This window comes from Ranitomeya variabilis, chromosome 8, assembly GCF_051348905.1.
Source record: "Ranitomeya variabilis isolate aRanVar5 chromosome 8, aRanVar5.hap1, whole genome shotgun sequence".
Classification (NCBI taxonomy): domain Eukaryota; kingdom Metazoa; phylum Chordata; class Amphibia; order Anura; family Dendrobatidae; genus Ranitomeya; species Ranitomeya variabilis.
The window spans coordinates 177244395-177262758 of NC_135239.1; the positions used below are offsets into that span (position 1 = coordinate 177244395).

The 18364-nt window shown below is 41.8% G+C and overlaps 1 protein-coding gene across 1 annotated transcript in view; it reads right to left on the reverse strand.

Moving 5' to 3' along the window:
• Window positions 1-2942: 2942 nt before the first annotated feature.
• SYN2 (synapsin II) overlaps window positions 2943-18364 on the reverse strand; it is a 386089-nt gene continuing 370667 nt past the window's right edge. The window contains exons 12-13 of the mRNA XM_077276522.1: window positions 13662-13896; window positions 2943-5225 (exon numbers count right to left, since the gene is read on the reverse strand). Of these exons, the coding sequence (XP_077132637.1) occupies window positions 5090-5225; window positions 13662-13896 (371 nt within the window). The 3' untranslated portion in view covers window positions 2943-5089. The remainder of the gene's footprint in view (window positions 5226-13661; window positions 13897-18364) is intronic.

An 18364-nucleotide genomic window follows, 5' to 3' on the forward strand; every position in this document is an offset into this window, starting at 1 on the left:
GGCGACGGGGGGGCCCAGGCCGCTGACCATGTGCTGTGCTGGCTCAGGTATATAGATGATGTTCTATTCCTGTGGGGGGGCTCGGCGCAGCAACTCGAGGATTTTATGCGTCAACTTAATGATAATCCTTATAACATAACATTAACTTACCAATATGATGCTACACATATTGACTTTCTTGACGTCAGTCTGGAGATCGACCGTATGCGTCGCGTCCAGACCGACGTGTTTGGAAAGCCCACAGCCGTTAATGCTCTGTTGCATGCCGATTCGGCACACAATCCAGCGACAGTGAGGGCCGTCCCGGTCGGACAGTTCTTAAGGATGAGGCGGATTTGTTCCACAGAGGACAGATTCCAGGCCCAGGCTGTGGCTCTCAAGGCCCGCTTTGAAGCACGCGGCTATAGCCGCAGATGCGTCAGGCGTGGTTATGATAGAGCCAGGAGGACACCACGTAGGGATCTTCTCTATAACACAAGCCGTAAGATCAATGCCGGATCAGGGGACACCAAAATTAGATTTATAACGACCTTTAATCATGAATGGCACAATATAAGGGAGATCCTGACCCGGCATTGGCCTATCCTGGGTACTGAACCAGCCCTGGGCCCCGTCTTGGGTGACTTTCCTTCGATGACAGCAAGGAGGTCCCCGAACCTTAATAATATGCTTGTTCGGAGTCATTACATCCCCCCTGCCACCAACCCATTTGGCTCTAGGGGCCCCACGTTTGGCTGCTTCCAATGCGGTCATTGTATGGCTTGTGCCAACATAGTCAGGACTACTACTTTTGCATCATCCGATGGTACTAGGACATATTCCATCAGATACCATATATCATGCAGCACGAAGAATGTGGTATATTACGCAACATGTAGTTGCCCCCTAATCTACGTAGGCCTAACGTCGAGGGAGCTCCGTATACGTACTAGGGAGCATGTACGTGACATCCAGGCAGCCAAGGGGGTTGTTGATGCCTCTCTCCTCAAGACGATACCGCGTCACTTCAAGGTGTTCCATGGGTGTGACGCGGGGTCGTTCCGGGTCAGGGGCATCGACTGCGTTCATTTGGGCACCCGTGGGGGTAACTACAAGAAGTTATTGGCTCAGCGTGAAGCTGCCTGGATCGTGAGACTTAATACTGTCGCACCTAGCGGTCTAAATGAATCGCTGAGTTTTGCTTCATTTCTTTAGAGTTTAAGATGCACGTTTACTTGATATTCCGTTTAGGCCATAGTTAACTCGTTCCTGAGTTCCTCTTGCCTTCCCTTGGGTCTTGATTCTATATTCCGCCCTCCCCCATCCTAGTGGCAACATGGTTCCCCTGCTGGGCCGTGTATATTTTTATTTGGTTTTAACTTGTCTGTTTATTTGTTACTAATTTGTCCCTTTTTTACTTTGTTTTGTAGTTTTCACTTTTCTGGTGTGCCGAGATGTATCTACATTATATTTCTTTCATTCATCTTCTATAGTGGAGGTTTTGGCACTAACGTTTATAAGGAACGACTGAAGACACCTAACGATACTATATTGAAATGTTGTACTTTGTCATTCATGTTTACATTTGATTCATGATTTGATATTATGTTATTAGTTATTGATTATGTATGTGGGGTACCAAGTCACCATTTCATGTATCATCTGTTCTTTTTATTAGCGGCCTTACTGTTGTCTTTTCTCCTGGTACGTTCCTCTTTATTTGTCTGGTACCACTATTCCTTTTATATTGGTGGCAGTGCGCGTGCGCCGGTCCAGCTTGCCGGTTCCTGTTCCAGGACGGCGTCCGCATAGCCTCCCACGCGTGGCCAGGGTTTTCCCTGCTCAGGCGATGTGACGCTGGGCGCCGCTCTTGGCTTCAGGACCTGCGGCCTGATCTGCACATGCGCCAGTATCGCCGCCTCCTATTGGCCGCCTCGCAGCATGTGAGACGTCACATGCTCCGAGTTCGGCCCATATTAAGGTCCTTCTCGGCCTTTGCATTCATCCCCTTGAGAAAGCACATTACTTCTAAAGCGAAACGCGCGTCGGGGGTTCTTCCTTCCCGGTTCCTGCCCGGTGTCCTGGTCTGCCCTTTCTTTTACTGCGGTAAGCACACCTCATGGTTCACTAGTAGCGTCTGTTTGTCGCTCCTTGACGTCTATTTGATTGTGCCCTGCGGTTTTCATTTTACATAGCCAGCTGGCAACTGCTTATTATATCATTAACTGGGCGCCGTTCACTGGGGGGGGACTTTGTTTCCACCTTCCGTCCTCATGCCTCTCTTCATGTACTTGATATATTTTTTCTATTTTTATAAAGTTTATGTGTATTCACACTTTTGTATATTCAAATAAAATTTTGATACCCTTTATACTCCTTAGTTCTCCTTATTGGTAACTGAAATCTATTGGTTGAGTGTGCATTTTTATTGTCATGAACACAGGACGATAGGCAGTTGCCATTTACATGACTGTCAACAGTCAAGATTTTGGGAGGCAAGGGTAGGGTGTATGAAAATATTGTCCCAAAATGCAGTTTTGGTTGCTCCCAGGGCAATGCCTAAATGTCCTGACTTTGGCAACTTTTTTTTCCATCGAAATCAGACAAGACACAGCGGCGCTGCCGTCGCGTGAACAGAGCATCGGCTTCTCGTCCACTCTGCTCTGTCAACAGGGCGTGACCGCTGATGTCATGCTGATTGACAGCCAGATCCCCACTGCCTAACTCCAGAAAGCCAGCTGTCAATCAGCATGACGCCGGCAGTCACGCTCTGTCAACAGAGCAGCCCATAAGGAGCGATGGAACAAGCCTGCCTGCCTGTTAGTTTTTTGGCTCATGGTAAAAAAAAAAAAAAATTATTCCTCGATAATCCCTTTAAGAAAAAGTTTTTTTGTCTGCTCTACGATGTATAGGAAAGTAAAAATAATAAAAAAAACAAACAAACAACACATAAAAGTCAGTGACCGGTTTAGTAATGCTCTTTATTTGTATGGTATATATTATGAACACAGAATTTCATCTGCTGAAATGAATGTCATAAAGTCTACACAACAATAAGGGCTGCAGCATTGCATGAAGGACGGGAGGTTAGAAGTACAACCATGTCCAGGGAACAAATGGCAAAGTTATGAAAGCAAATCAGATTTACCCAACAATTCACAATCGTCTTATTCCTCAGCTCTCGGCCGGCATAAAATGGACAACTACTATAAAGATGAGTTTTCTTAAAAAAAGGAAATCCCCTCTCTCCCACCCAATAACAAAACTTTTCACATGTTTATGAATGTTCCTTTTATAATAAATTTGACTTGGTAAGACTGATGTTTGTGCTCCAGAGCTGTTCTTCCTACTGAAAAAAAAGGATTAAGAATTTGACCGTGTAATCTGCTATCTTCATGGCATGAAAATCTCTATGTGATCCCCCGCAATCATTTTGCCGGGCTCCTCCCTCCGCACCCTCTCTTAATATACGCCAATCTCGTGTATGCTGCTCTCGATGTCACGCTCTGTATGTCTTAAATTAGTAGGGCACTCCTATATTTGTAGGAGTGATTAAATGATAGCTCGCAGACATCTGGAAGGCTGCCAGTCTAACTTCTGCTCTTAAGGTTTTCATTCAGTTTAGTTTCATTTTAATTATCCAGGATTAACATATTGATGACCTATGAACATGTTGGCTCAGTGGTTAGCACTGCATGGTGGCTCAGTGGTTAGCACTGTCACCCTGTGGTCCTGGGTTCAAATCTCACCAAGGTTGACATCTGCAAAGATTTTATGTGTTAGTGTGAGTTTCCTCCGGGTTCTCCGGTTGCCTCCTACAATCTGAAGACATACCGATAGGGAATTTTGATTATGGGCCCCAAGGTTGACATCTGCAAAGATTTTATGTGTTTGCACGAGTTTCCTCCGGGTTCTCCGGTTGCCTCCTATAATCTGAAGGTATACCGATAGGGAATTTTGATCATGAGCCCCAATGGTGACAGTGATGTTGATGTCAGAAAAAAATCACTCGTATAATAAATAATATAATAATAAATATCAGAATGGAGAGGGTCTGACACCTGGCATCCCCATTAACTTTCCCTGATGTACAGAGACAACACATCCTGGCTCAGAAGATTATTTAAAGGGTGCACCTATGGAGAGGTCATCAATATATTAGGGGATCTCCGATTCAGATATAAACTATATGGGTTAGATTAAAGGGTTTGCCCCCTTTCAGTAACCTTTTCCCCATATGCACAGTTTGTTGAAAAAATAAACAAATTTGACTTACCCTCCCCATGTCCAGCACTGTTTCGCCGCCATTAGCCAGCGGTTACGTCATATCAACAGGCCAATCAATGAGCTTTTCGGTTTGTGCCGTCTACATTGGCAGAGCTGCTGAGGTCAGTGATTAGCTGCAGCTAAATCGATGCAACATTACTAGTGCAGCTAAACAGTGGAGACCAGGGCAGCATTGGAGACACAGCGCTGGACTCTGCTCGGAGAGGGTAAGTAGTACAGTTTTTTGTTGTATTTTTCAATTAACTGTGCGTGTATGGAAATGTTTTCTAAAAGAGAACAATCCCTTTACCTGTTTAGTCAACAAAATTGGATTTCAACCATTTATACGACATGTACCGAATAGTATATTGGCACTGAAGTCCCAGCTAATCAAGTATAAGGGGTAACATTTCTACTTGTGGAGAGTGACAAGCCAAGCATGACATGTCAGAGTAAGAATTCCAACCAGCAGGACGAATATATAGAAGCACAAAAATCAAGAATACAAAATTAGAAGAAAAACACTAGTCTAACTAGTAATATAATATACATAATAATAGCAACATAATGCTAATTACCATATAAACAAGTAACCATAGCTATAATAACTGCTAATTGAGCTGGCGGTTATGGCTTAATCTCATACCTGAATGTGAAACCACGGCAATATTGTTTTCACTAGTTATATACCAAAAACACGTTTGCACCAGGCATTATGGCCTGTAGCTAATAAACTTGCACAGAGGTAAGAAGCGTCCGATAACTCATCTCTTTTGGGTACCCTATTTTATATCCTGTGTAGCATTAGGCGCACGATTAATTTTTACTACTAATTTTATAACACTTAGTCAGAGAACAGACCGGCGAAGGACTTCCTTAGATTCCGGATAGTGTCCGCTTTAGCTTCATCTTCATTCGTTGACGAGCGGAAGAATGACGACTGGGTGAAGTTGAAGGCGTTGGTCAGAGACTGGGACTTGCTAATTAAAGAAAAATAGAAATACGTTTACAATAGGCAACAATTACTTAGAAAAAGGTGGCAACGTCTGTCATTGGTGGTGATATAGGACATGAGAACAAGAACAGAAGACATTTTGCTAGTAGGTAGACCTGAGAAACCACAGCACATAACTTGTGATGTAGTCAATTACTATTATAGCTTTGGTGCTTTATATCTATGTGACAACGCAGCAACAACAATGGAAATTTATCCCGGTGACAATAATATGGTATAATATTAGAAAATGAAGCTCATCTCCGTCATGCTTTGAACATAATTGTTGCTGTAGTGACATGAGTCCAGGCTTGGACTGGCACACCGGATAACAGGAGAATCCTCCGGTGGGCCGCTGTGCAGTAGTGGGCCACCACCCTCTTATATGAGAAGTCCTTAGCACAATATACTTGAATCACTATGTACAGACAAAGGCGGCATCTTATTCATTTACCAATCTACCCAGTTCATCGTTATATAGATTTGTGATTGAGGATAATGTCACATTTGCATGTAGCCGAAAAGTGGGGTTGGTCACTGGTGGGTCAGAGCTGAGCAAAAATGGCGTGGAAGAGCTAAAAGTAGCAACATTTTTGCGCAGTCTCACATTGCACAAAAATTTTGCAACTTTTCAAGGCTTTTTACACTAGTTTTCTGGTGTAAAGGTTTACATGAATTGGGGCATAAGGACTATTTTTGACTTTGTACAAAATTCATGAACGTGGGCCATCTTGAAGAATTTGGCCCCAAAAATGCCAATGAACACTACAAGACAAAAAGAAAACTTAAATACCCCTATGAGTCCATCTGTGCGCTGTCTGTGTGCTGTCTGATTTTAACATTGCAGTGGATAGCAGAAGTTTTGCTTTTTCATTTTTAAAGTAAAAAACATAATCACTGATGAAACTCTGATGGTAGACAGAGACACACACTGACTAAACACTGATGAGAATGGTACATTTCTTTCACATGTGAGAAAAAATGGATGCCTGAATGAAGCCCAAGATTTTTAATTAGACACTGATGACTTTTAAAGTACCATCTTATATTGGTATAGTACCAACTTATCTGGGCACCATCTTGTATAGTGCTGATTATTAGAAGTTATTGGACACTGACCACTTTAACAGTAACATCTTGTCCTGGTAGAGTACCAACTTATCTGGGCACCATCTTGTATGATGCTGAATATTAGAAGTTATTAGACACTGACCACATTAACAGTAACATCTTGTCCTGGCAGAGTACCAACTTATCTGGGCACCATCTTGTATAATGCTGATTATTAGAAGTTATTAGACACTGACCACATTAACAGTAACATCTTGTCCTGGTAGAGTAACAACTTATCTGGGCACCATATTGTACGATGCCGATTATTAGACAGTTATTAGACACTGACCACTTTAACAGTACCATCTTGTCCTGGTAGAGTACCATCTTATCTGGGCACCATCTTGTTTGATGCTGATTATTAAACAGTATGGCTATTGGTTTATTGTATGACGATATGCCAAATGGAAGACCAAGACAATGTACCATACATGTGTCGATTCTTACATGGCCGTGGGGGGTATAATGGCTGTATTAAATGCTTAGTCATCCTGAGTCAAACCCTTGTAAAGATCAACAACATGCATTTGGAAATTCTGGCAGAAAACATGGTTCCGCCACCAGACAACCATCATAAAGTAGCATAGAAATACTGTAGTTGACATATTACAAGAAATCAATATTTTACAAGGACGCTGTCCTGACGTAGATCCTCCATAATATGTTCTGAATTAAAGGCAATTAGTGAATGAGGGATCTAAAAAAAAGCAGCACAGGGTCAATATCCACAACAGCGTGCCATGTACGTGTAGTGATTTCCAACCCTATTAATGATTATAGTAAAATGGTTTAACCATTTCAGAGAGGGTAGCACCAAGTCGTAAAAGCCAATAAAAAGTAGAAAAATGGGATTTGTTGTTACGTTAGAATGAACTCTTATGGCGTCGGGTTATTTTAACAAGACATACTGCATATAGAGTTGTGTGAAAAAGTGTTGACTTTTCCCGATTTCCTATTCTTTTGCATGTTTGTCACACTTAATGCTTCAGATCACCAAGCAAATTTAAATATTAAACAAAGAAAACACAAGTGACACAGAGTGCAGTTTTAAAATGAAGGTCTTTATTATTAGGGGAAAAAGAAATCGAAAAATACATGGTCCTTCGTGAAAAAGTGATTGCCCCCCTATCACATCTTTGGGAAACCGAGTTCAACTTCCCTAGCCACTCACAGGCCTGATTATTGCCACACCTGTTCTCAATCAAGAAATCACTTAAATAGGACCCGCGTGACAAAGTGAAGTAGACCAAAAGATCTTCAAAAGCTAGACAACATGCCGCGATCCAAAGAAATTCTGCAACAAATGAGCAACAAAGTAATTGAGATGTATCAGTCTGGAAAATATTATAAAGCCATTTGTAAAGCTTTGGGACTCCAGCAAAACATAGTGAGAGCCATTATCCCCAAATGGCAAAAACATGGAACAGTGGGGAAATTTCCCAGGAGTGGCCGTCTGACCAAAATTACCCCAAGACTGCAGCGACCACTCATTCAAGAGGTCCCAAAAGGTCCCACAACAACATTCAAAGAACTGCAGGCCTCACTTGCCTCAGTTAAGGTCAGTGTTCATGACTCCACCATAAGAAAGAGATTGAGAAAAAATGGCCTGCCTGACAGAGTTCCAAGACCAAAACCACTGCTGAGCAATAAGAACATAGAGGCTTGTCTCAGTCTTGTCAGTAAACATCTTGATGATCCTCAAGACTTTGGGAGACTACTCTGCAGACTGACAAGACAAAAGTTGAACTTTTTGGAAGATGTACAGTATGTCCCATTACATCTGGTGTAGAAGTAACACAGCATTTCAGAAAAGAAACATCATACCAACATTAAAATATGGTGGTGCTAGTGTGAAGGTCTGGGGCTGTTTTGCTGCTTTAGTACCTGGAAGACTTGCTGTGGTAAATGGAACCATGAATTGTGCTGTCTCCCAAAAAATCCTGAAGAAGAATGACAGGCCATGTGTTTGTGACCTCAAACTGAAGCGCACTTGGGTTATGCAGCAGGACAGTGAACCAAAACACACCAGCAAGTCCACCTCTAAATGTCTTAAGGAAAACAAAATTAAGACTTTGGAGTGGCCTAGTCAAAGTGCTGACCTTAATCCGACTGAGATGCTGTGGCATGACCTTAAAAAGGCAGGTCATGCTTGGAAACTCTCCAGTGTGGCTGAATTACAACAATTCTGCAAAGGTGAGTGGGCCAAAATTCCTTCATAGCATTATAAAAGACTCATCGCCAGTTATCGCAAACGCTTGATTGCAGTTGTTGCTGCTAAGGGTTGCCCAACCAGTTATAAGGCTTAAGGTGCAATCACTTTTTCACACAGGGCCCTGTAGGTTTGGATTTCTTTTTCCCTTAATAATAAAGACCTTCATTTAATATATGCATTTTATGTTTACTTGTGTTATCTTTGTCTAATATTTACATTGGGTTGGTGATCTGAAACATTTAAGTGTGACAAACATGCAAAAGAATAGAAAATCAGGGAAATCAGGAAGGGGGCAAACACTTTTTGACACCACTGTCAAAATGATGCTAGGTATAATAATTCTCTTACAGTAGTTCGGTGTCCTTGACCACAGCTAATGAAACTTCAATAAAATCCCAGCAGTCATAATTCAATGAACTTGTTTTTTATTCAGCAAGTCAATAGGACTCATTTCAGCCCAATCATAAGCTTTCGTCGACATTTCATGAAAGCTTGAGAAGGGCTGAAACCCATCCTATTGACTTGCTGAAAAAGTTTGATGCATTGTCAGTGCCAGGACTTTACTGAAGTTTCACCACTTGGATTTCAACGAGCACCACCCTATGGCCGGGATCACACTTGCGAGTGTGATGTGCGACTCTCACATCAATAGCGGACACTGCCGCCGGCACTCGGACCGGAGCGTGCGGCTGCATGTATTTCTATGCAGCTGCACACTACGGTCCCGAGTGCCAGCGGCTGTGCCGGGTATTGATGCAAGAGACTTGCGCAAGTTTCTCGCATCACACTCACAAGTGTGACCCCAGCCTAATAGTAGACTACTGATCTTTTTTGAGATTTCACATGACCACAGTAATGCCTTATGCACATAGCTGTAGTATGCATCCATGTTATACAGATCAATACCATGGCTCTAGTCTCAACCATCCCGGATCCAGCAGGACAGTCACAGATTTGAGGAGCAGTCCCAGGAGGTTGGTGGTATGTCCTGCTTTAAACTGTATCAGCATCTTTAGGAAAGAAATTCATGAATATGATGGCGGTGTGGGGAGCTGGATGAAATGTAGGGGGTGGAATGATGGGGCATCAAACTGTGGGGTAATGTAGGACATTGTATGGTGTTTGGTTGTGGGGTTGGGAGCATCATACTGTGTGGGGGCACTGTGAGGGCATCATATTGCGGGGGGGACTGTGGAGGCATCACCATAGTGTTATGGCACTTGTAGGAGCATTATACTATGTGACTGGGGTTTTGGTTGCATTATACTATGTGGCGGATCATTTTGTGGGCATCATATTGTGTGGGGGGCAGTGTGGGGGTTTCATATTATGGAAAGAAGGGTGGGCATCATACTGTGTAAAGGAGCACTCTAGGTACATCCTTTCAAATTTGGGAGGTATGCAATATTATGGAATCAATAGCTTGTTATTGCCCAATTCCCTACCTGCAGAGGCCTCTTATTTTTTGCTTTTCATGAGAATATAGATAGGCATTTCTTAACCAGTCCAAAATACACCAGTATAAAATACCGTAGGCATTTTAATAAATTAGTTATATCATTCCCCATCTGTGAGCTTAAAAAGTATTGTCCCAACTTCCTTTCTTCAGCAGTGCACTGCTCACGGCTTTCCCAGCGGTGGTGCACTCCTGAAGATTGATAGCTTGGACCACTGGCATAGTCGTGCCACTAGTCCAAACTAAGCGCTCTTGCAGTCTACTACTAGAGGCTAGTAATAGAAAGTGGCGCCAAGTGTCACAGTTAGAATTATCCTGCAGCGAAACCAACAATTCCCCACAAAATGAAATTGTGCGATAAACTAAATGAAATAAATATGTATACACCTGACCGTGTATATAGGTTCGCGCTGGAAAAAACAACCAAATAGCTACTCCACAGACTTGGGGAAACCAATAGGCAAAATTACAAAGGCACATGAACCTATGTGGTTCATATATAGGACAAAAACATAAGACACAATAATGTAAAAACAGCGGTGAAAGTAATAAGTAGCAAGCTCGCCCGCCGTGTAGAAATAGCAATGAACTCCTGGTGTTGTTGTCATGCAGTAGAGAATGTCCGTCCAAGGAAATCTTCCGTTAAGGTAAGTCCAGTAATGGTTTAAAGTTGGTGGCTGCCCCGGCCGGTAGCAGCCACTATTCACCGCAAGCTCGTGTAAGCGGGGTCCTAACTGTGCCGACGCCGCATGTGATCAGAGCGGTGCGTACGGCTGAGCTGCAGGACCTGTGTGACGTATCGCTCACGTGACCGCCGCTAGAGCCCGGTGCTGTGTACGGAGCGCGGTAAGGACCTCTATCCTCGGCTGTACGCACCGCTCTGATCACATGCGGCGTCGGCACAGTTAGGACCCCGCTTACACGAGCTTGCGGTGAATAGTGGCTGCTACCGGCCGGGGCAGCCACCAACTTTAAACCATTACTGGACTTACCTTAACGGAAGATTTCCTTGGACGGACATTCTCTACTGCATGACAACAACACCAGGAGTTCATTGCTATTTCTACACGGCGGGTGAGCTTGCTACTTATTACTTTCACCGCTGTTTTTACATTATTGTGTCTTATGTTTTTGTCCTATATATGAACCACATAGGTTCATGTGCCTTTGTAATTTTGCCTATTGGTTTCCCCAAGTCTGTGGAGTAGCTATTTGGTTGTTTTTTTCCAGCGCTAACCTATATACACGGTCAGGTGTATACATATTTATTTCATTTACTACTAGAGGCTGTTTTACGGTGCCAGCATGGTGTATGAGAGTTTAAAAAATCTCATGTATTTGCTGCAAAATAAATCTTTAGAGTAAATTGAGAGGAGCCGGGGGTTAAAGATCCGCAGAAGGTCAATCTATGGTGCGGATGTTGGAAGGAATATCATCCTTTTCAATGTACCCTACACAGCTCCTTCAGTTATATCAGCAGCGGTAAATGCCTAATGGGAAGTCTATAGTGGAGATGCCACATGGGAATGTAGTCTAATGGGTAAGAAAAATTAGGGATTTTCTTATTTTCTTTTTTTTCTTTACATATGACAAAAATGGATGTTAAACTGTTGGTATTGGATAGAAGATGGATGAAAACTAGATCCAAGACACTGATGAAAAATGGTCCAAGAGTAACGTTTCTCCTTGTGGAGAGTGACATGTCAAGCCTGACATGCCGAGGTGAGGAGATTTTTAAGCCGAAATGATCCTTTGGGAAATATGCAAATTGTCTCTTCAGTGATTCTGGTTTTGACTTTTATCCTAAGTCATGTGACAAGGCCCGTTGGAGAGTCGATATTGACTTATAGGATAGCTAGTTCCTATAGTTCTAGTTCTCTTCTTCTCCGAAGAGACAATTTTCTTGTACACCCTGATGTCTGAATGAGGCCTTAGCATCTTAGAAAACTCAATTAATGGCACATAGGGAAAAAATTAGAGTTCATAAAGGTTTGCAATACAGAATGACTGCCTGGGATGATGGAAATAGGAAGAAGATGTATTCTTATTTCATTAGCTGAGGTGTCAAGAGCAATGAATTATTCTTTACAGGAGGTAATGGCTGGAGTCAGAGATACTACTTCAGTTACTACAAGCCAGGAGAGATACAGTGTGAACGTGGGAGGAATGTGACTAATCACTCAAGGATTTCCTTCTTTTTTTCGTGACACCTCCCAACAATAACCACAATGCGCTCACGTGATAGGAAGTGTTTCTAATAATACAAGCACTTACGGCTGATTGCAAAATGAGGAAAGATCTTTTTGTACTGTTACATAATGGGCCATCAGGTGAAGGAGACAAAGATGACTTCTAATTAAGGAAAATGATGAAGTATTACTATCTGTATAGGGCTGATGCTGAATCTGCAGATTGATGCCTAAAAAAATGTTCTATTGCACATACAGAAATAATAATTTGAATTAATTTTGTGAAGATAAAATAGGATAGTTTGGTTTCTTAACAGACCAGCCTTTTTTTTTTTCCTGACATGCCTTTTAGTAAGGACAGATGCAGACATTTTTCTCTCCATTCGAGAAAATTGGACTCCGATCAGAGTTTGATCAGAGTGGGTTTCGATTTTCTTGGGGATGGAGAGAAAAAAAGAGTTTTTCCAACTTGTCCACTCTTCCGTGGAAATCGGACCGACCCAAAGATATGAATGGACGAGCGCCAACTCATTCTCGGAGACAAATCGTACATGGTGCAATATTTTTATTCCACTCATGTGGACGGCCCCTTAGAATAACATGGGTACGAGTGCTATCTGTCAAAACCACGGATAGTACTCGCTCGATTAAAGCGGTCATCTGCACGAGCGCTCAGTGTAAAAGAATAATGTGGAGTATCCTTTTTTAGAACTCTGTGTTGTGCCGTTCCTCTGCCATTCCTAAATTGTCAATTGTGTGTTTTCATACAAGCAAACTGGATATTAGGCTGCATAATAGTTGTATTACTAAACCTTTCCGTATGATTTTATTATCTTTGACCAATTCCCAAAACTGAGATCAGCTTCTGATATGTTCACACTTGTGTTGTGGCGTCTGTTGCACTGTGGACACCACTGGCGTTCAATGGACCTCATTGATTTAAGGGTCTTCACCAAGATTGGAAGTTATTCTCTATCCATAGGATGAGGACAGCTTCCTTATCGCTGGGGGTCTGACTGCTGGGACCTCAGTGATCTGAAGCTCTGAAGAGCCTTGTCTGGAAGGTGCCGACGTTGAGCATGTGTACCTCTTCTCCATTCAATCTGAATGGGAGCACCAGAGATAGCATTCAAGCAGATCCCTTCTTTGGGTTCGGCAGGGCTCCCTGCCATCGGACCCCCAGCAGTCAGGAAATTATCTATGCTGTGTGGATAGGGGATAACGTCCAGTCTTTCTGCAAACCCTTTTGTCAGTGCCCTTTGGTTTGACTGGAGAAATTGTGCGGCAAGTTGCCCAATTTGTTCCGTCATATCTGATGGAATCTGTGACGGAGCAGATGAGAACAGAGTCTAGTATTATTTTCTTGTTGTAAGTGCCCCTTCTGGTGTATTTAAGACATATCTTAATTTTATCAAAGCCGTTACTTAGTATATATATTCACTACAGTCTTACTTCAGCTGTGGGTGGGGATGGGGTTTTTGAGGTGGGTCCATCTGATGACTGGGTGATGATTCCACACTGCTCACAGGAGGTAATGTCTGTTCTACAGAAAATGGCTGTGGACCTGTAGCGATGGACGGCCCTGGCGGTTCATTCTCTGGAAGCAGGTCTTGACCAGGAGGCTTTTGCTGGTCCACACTCTGTAGAGGCTGATCAAATTGTGATCCTTGGGGTTGTGCTGGGCACCCTAGGTTTAGCACAAGAAAAACTTCACATGGTTAAAGTATTAATGGCTTCTACAACATTTCTGATCTCACCCACTATCTTTTACAGTGTGGAGCAAATGATATCCATGCAAACGTGATGCAATCTTTAAGGAGCAGACAAAATAGCCTTTTTATCTCATATTGCTGCACAATATAACAGTCTGTGATAAAAATGTGCTATCAGTATTGTCCTGACAGTACAGTCTCTGGCACGGCACCTTACTATAGGTTACCAGTTTCTTGATTTCACCAACAGTGATGAGCGAGCATGCTCGAATAAGGTGCTATCCGCATGCTCGAGTGCTAACCGAGTGTCTTCGGCATGCTTGAATACTATGTTTGAGTCCCCGTGGTTGCATGTCTCGTGGCCCTTCGACAGCTATAACACATGGAGGGATTGGCTGTTTGTTAGGCAATCTCTGCATGTGTTGTGGCTGTCGTACAGCCACGAGACATGCAACTACGGGGACTCAAACATAGTATTCAAGCATGTCGAAGACACTCAGGTAGGACCCGAGCATGCAGATAGCACAATATCTGAGCACGTTCGCTCATCACTACTTACCAACCATTGACTTCATAACAGTGAAATAGACCTGTATACCTCCACATTATATAATGTAAGCCCTTGCAAGAACAGAAGAGTCCAAGAGATAATGGTTATTTTGATATGGCTCCGGGCAATGGTTATTGCCGGATATAAATACAGAACTCTATGTTGTAAAGAGCAGTAAAAGCTTCAATTAAATTATCGCTAGATGAAAGAGGTTAAAGTCCAAGTAAAGTATAAAACAATCACACTGACTGAAAAAGGCAATATCTTTTTTTTTTTTTACATAATGATATATTAAAATTCTGTAAAGAAAATGCCCATTCTTGGTAATTTGTGGATTGGCTTAAAATGCCTAAATGGTCTATTTTCTTTAGACAGTGCTCATTATTTTCCACCTGCACATCCATGATACAATTCTGCCTGCAGACCCCCATTAGGAGGAGCTCTGGAGAACAATGTATATACACAAACGTAATAATAATACAACTGTCGGCTCCCCCTATTGGTGGCCGCAGACAGCTGGAATTTTGTCATTCAGTCCTTTGTCTATGTCTGAACATGGATTTTGAGCTATATACCGTATATTAAAAAAATAAAGCCTTGGCCCTAATAAAAATGTAAGAAAACAATGAATCAGCACAAACAGCGTTCAACCATTTTGTCCTCACAATGAGCGTTTGATTGTTCAGACCACATGTTGATGAGCAGATTATAAGACATCCAGGACTTGTTCAGCAATCGCTATTAATCATTTTGTCCAGTAGGGAAAGATACAAAACTTTTTAAATCACTTTATTAGAGGATTTGTCTTCATTACTGTAAACAAAATGTACGCAAAGTGGCTTCCAAACCTTTGCTTTTCCCCAGTCTATTCACCTGCCTTCAGCAGCACTGATATTTGAAAGTGTGCAATTGGAGTACAGATGATGGCAGTAATCGCAAAAAAAATAATAAAAATATGGATTGGCATAGAAAATGTTAAAATCCAGTTTTTATTACATCTAACTAAAAATTAGGAAAATTAAAATCACGTTCCCTCTGACGCATTTCTGGCCGAAGCCCTTAGTCATAGAGTAGGGTTAAGCTGCTGCAGGATATTGATCTGATAAGCAGAACACTTAGAGGAGGGGACAAATGCTGAACCATCACTGCCATCATCTGTACTCCAAATGAGTATATTCTGTTTTCAATGCAGATATACTCAAGCTAATAGACTGGGAAAAACTGGGGTTTTCATGTCACTTGCATATATTTCTTTTTACAGGAATGAAGAAAAATTATTAATAAAGTGATTTGCCAAGTTTTATAACTTTCCATGCTGGCCAAAGTTGTTCAAAAATAAATGCAAAGTTTAGTTACGCTTTAAGTACTATAAGTCGCAAGACAAGGACCCTTTGGATTGAAGGTTTTTTTTCTAGCACAACACATAGATGCACAATTGTATTGAGATCTGGAGAATTTAGACTCATCACCCTGAAGTCTTTGTCATATTCCTTAAAGCATTTATGGACACGTTTTGGAGTGTGGTAGATCGCGTTATCTTGCTGAAAGAGACCACTGCCATTTGGTCTGTGCAAGCTTTAGGTAGGTGGTCAGAGTGACATCAACTTGAAGGCCATGTATTCCCAGATGAAAAATGCCACTGCCTCAGCTTTCATGTCTTCTGCTCCCAAACTGTGGACTGGTGCCAACTTTCTCTCAGGTAAGCAAACCACATATGGTGTGTGATTCATTAGGGCACCTTCTTCCATTTCTCCAGTTCTAAATCTCACAGGCCCCTTGTAAGCACTTAAGTGATGGACAGTGGTTGGAATAGGCACTCGTACAGCAATTGGCAATACATTGCCTTGACACTAGATATGGGTGGATCAATTTGCAAGACTCCACTCCATCGGCCAGGTCAGTAGTCTCTGGCAGGTGGCAGGAGCTCTGTGAATCTCTTAAGTTCCAGGATCCCATCATGTCGTAATGATCCCGTTGCGCTGGGGATCTTGGAATTACGAAACTAGCAGAGCTCACGACCAGAGACCTCTGACCTTACCAATGAACCAAGGTCCCACATACCATTTCTACTTGACACTTATGTATTTTGGCCAGTATTAACCCTTTCAGCAATTTATGCTACTGTAGCTTCAAAGAGAGGAACCACTGGAGAAGGACACCATGGTTGGAAGACTAGAAGGAACAAGGCGAAGAGGAAGACTAGCAACCCGATAACAGCAGAAAAAACCCTGGTGGACCGATCAAGACTTGCACAAGATCTTCCTATAGAGTGTTTATCAAGTCTCCATGGATGAAGATCAAGCTGAAGGCCCTTAAATAATAAAGCTTCTAAATGGCATTTTACCAGATGGGCTAGTCTTTGGTGTCCATGGTCATTCATTCATTAGTCATTGGGTGTTTGTTGCTGGTTAACCATTTGGCCTCCTTTGTATCACTTTTCATATGTACTAACCAGTACATATTGGGAACATAATCATTATTGACTTCACCTGTCAGTGATTTTACATACAGAATGACATTATAATATCTTGCACATAGGCTTGCACATAAAGGCACCGAAAGTTTACTGTTTCCACTGCCATAAATAAAATGTATGTTGGAATGAATATTTGAGCATCCTGATAAATATATCTATTAATTGTATCTGTCTCAGAAACTATATTGGTTTGCACATTGGTCCAAGGTGTTGCATTGTAGGGTCAAAGAGCTTGAAGGCATCTCCTCCCAACCTTACATAGTATATGACAAGTAAAGCAGTTGAGAGCAATACATATGGTCATGGTTGCTTCACAATTTCTCAGGGTGAATCCAATATATATATATATATATATATATATATATATATATATATATATATATCCTTGATTGTGTTCTCCATTAGTATACTACAAGTACACATACTAACATAGCACCAGAGATGGAGCAGAGATTAACACTTGGCCCAGTTTATCGTGTATTTGATGTGCTGTCTGAGGATTTACAGATTATATCACTGGACCACAAAAGGAAAAGTTAAATGTCAAGTTCATCTCTGCTCCCTCAGAATTATGAGTATAATTTTAGTAGGTCCGTAATATGATAAGGTCTTCTGGAGGTATTTGTGGTTAGATACTACAGAATATACTATCACTCATGATGTCTGAATCAAATGATTACCAGAATTAATTTTATGCCATGACCCAGGCTGACATCTCATATTTGCAGGCAGTTCATATATATTTAGTACAGAATTGTGAAATGTATTAGTAACCGGATCAGCAGATCTGAGAAAAGGCAATATGTGAAGCTTTTCTTCTTCCTTAGTTTAGCAGAACATTGTGGCCGCTATCAAGCGTTTCCATGTGGTCTGAGCAATCTGCTGCTGATTCTGCTATTTAAGAAAACTAGTTTCCCCCTGTGCCGGTATAATCCAGAAATGGTAGTATGACTGAAATATTAGTAGGATGCCATTAGTTTACTCTTTAGGACTATTCTTAGCACAACATCTTAAGAATTTTACTAAAAATGTAGATAACACGTTAATAATATACCGAAAACAAACCCAACCATTTCTATATTATACTCATAGCTTGGTGACAACTTACCTCAGTTATTTGTAATGCATTCCTTGACATTTTATACCATAACATACAGTAGCCAAATGCTTCATGTTGTAAAAATTGAGCCTACAAGGCCACAAACTTGTAAAGACTGCAGTGTGGTGCCAACATGGTCATCTTGTAAGTTCACGGCAAACTGCCACCTATTGGGGTTCTACAGCTATCATGGACAGCTAGTTATCAAGTAATGCATGATATTATCATAACATCCTAACCCTAGGGCTCAGGCTGGATGGCGACGTTGGCCTTGACACAAGTGAGTTAGAAAAAGTTAGAACCATTTGCTTGCCTTGA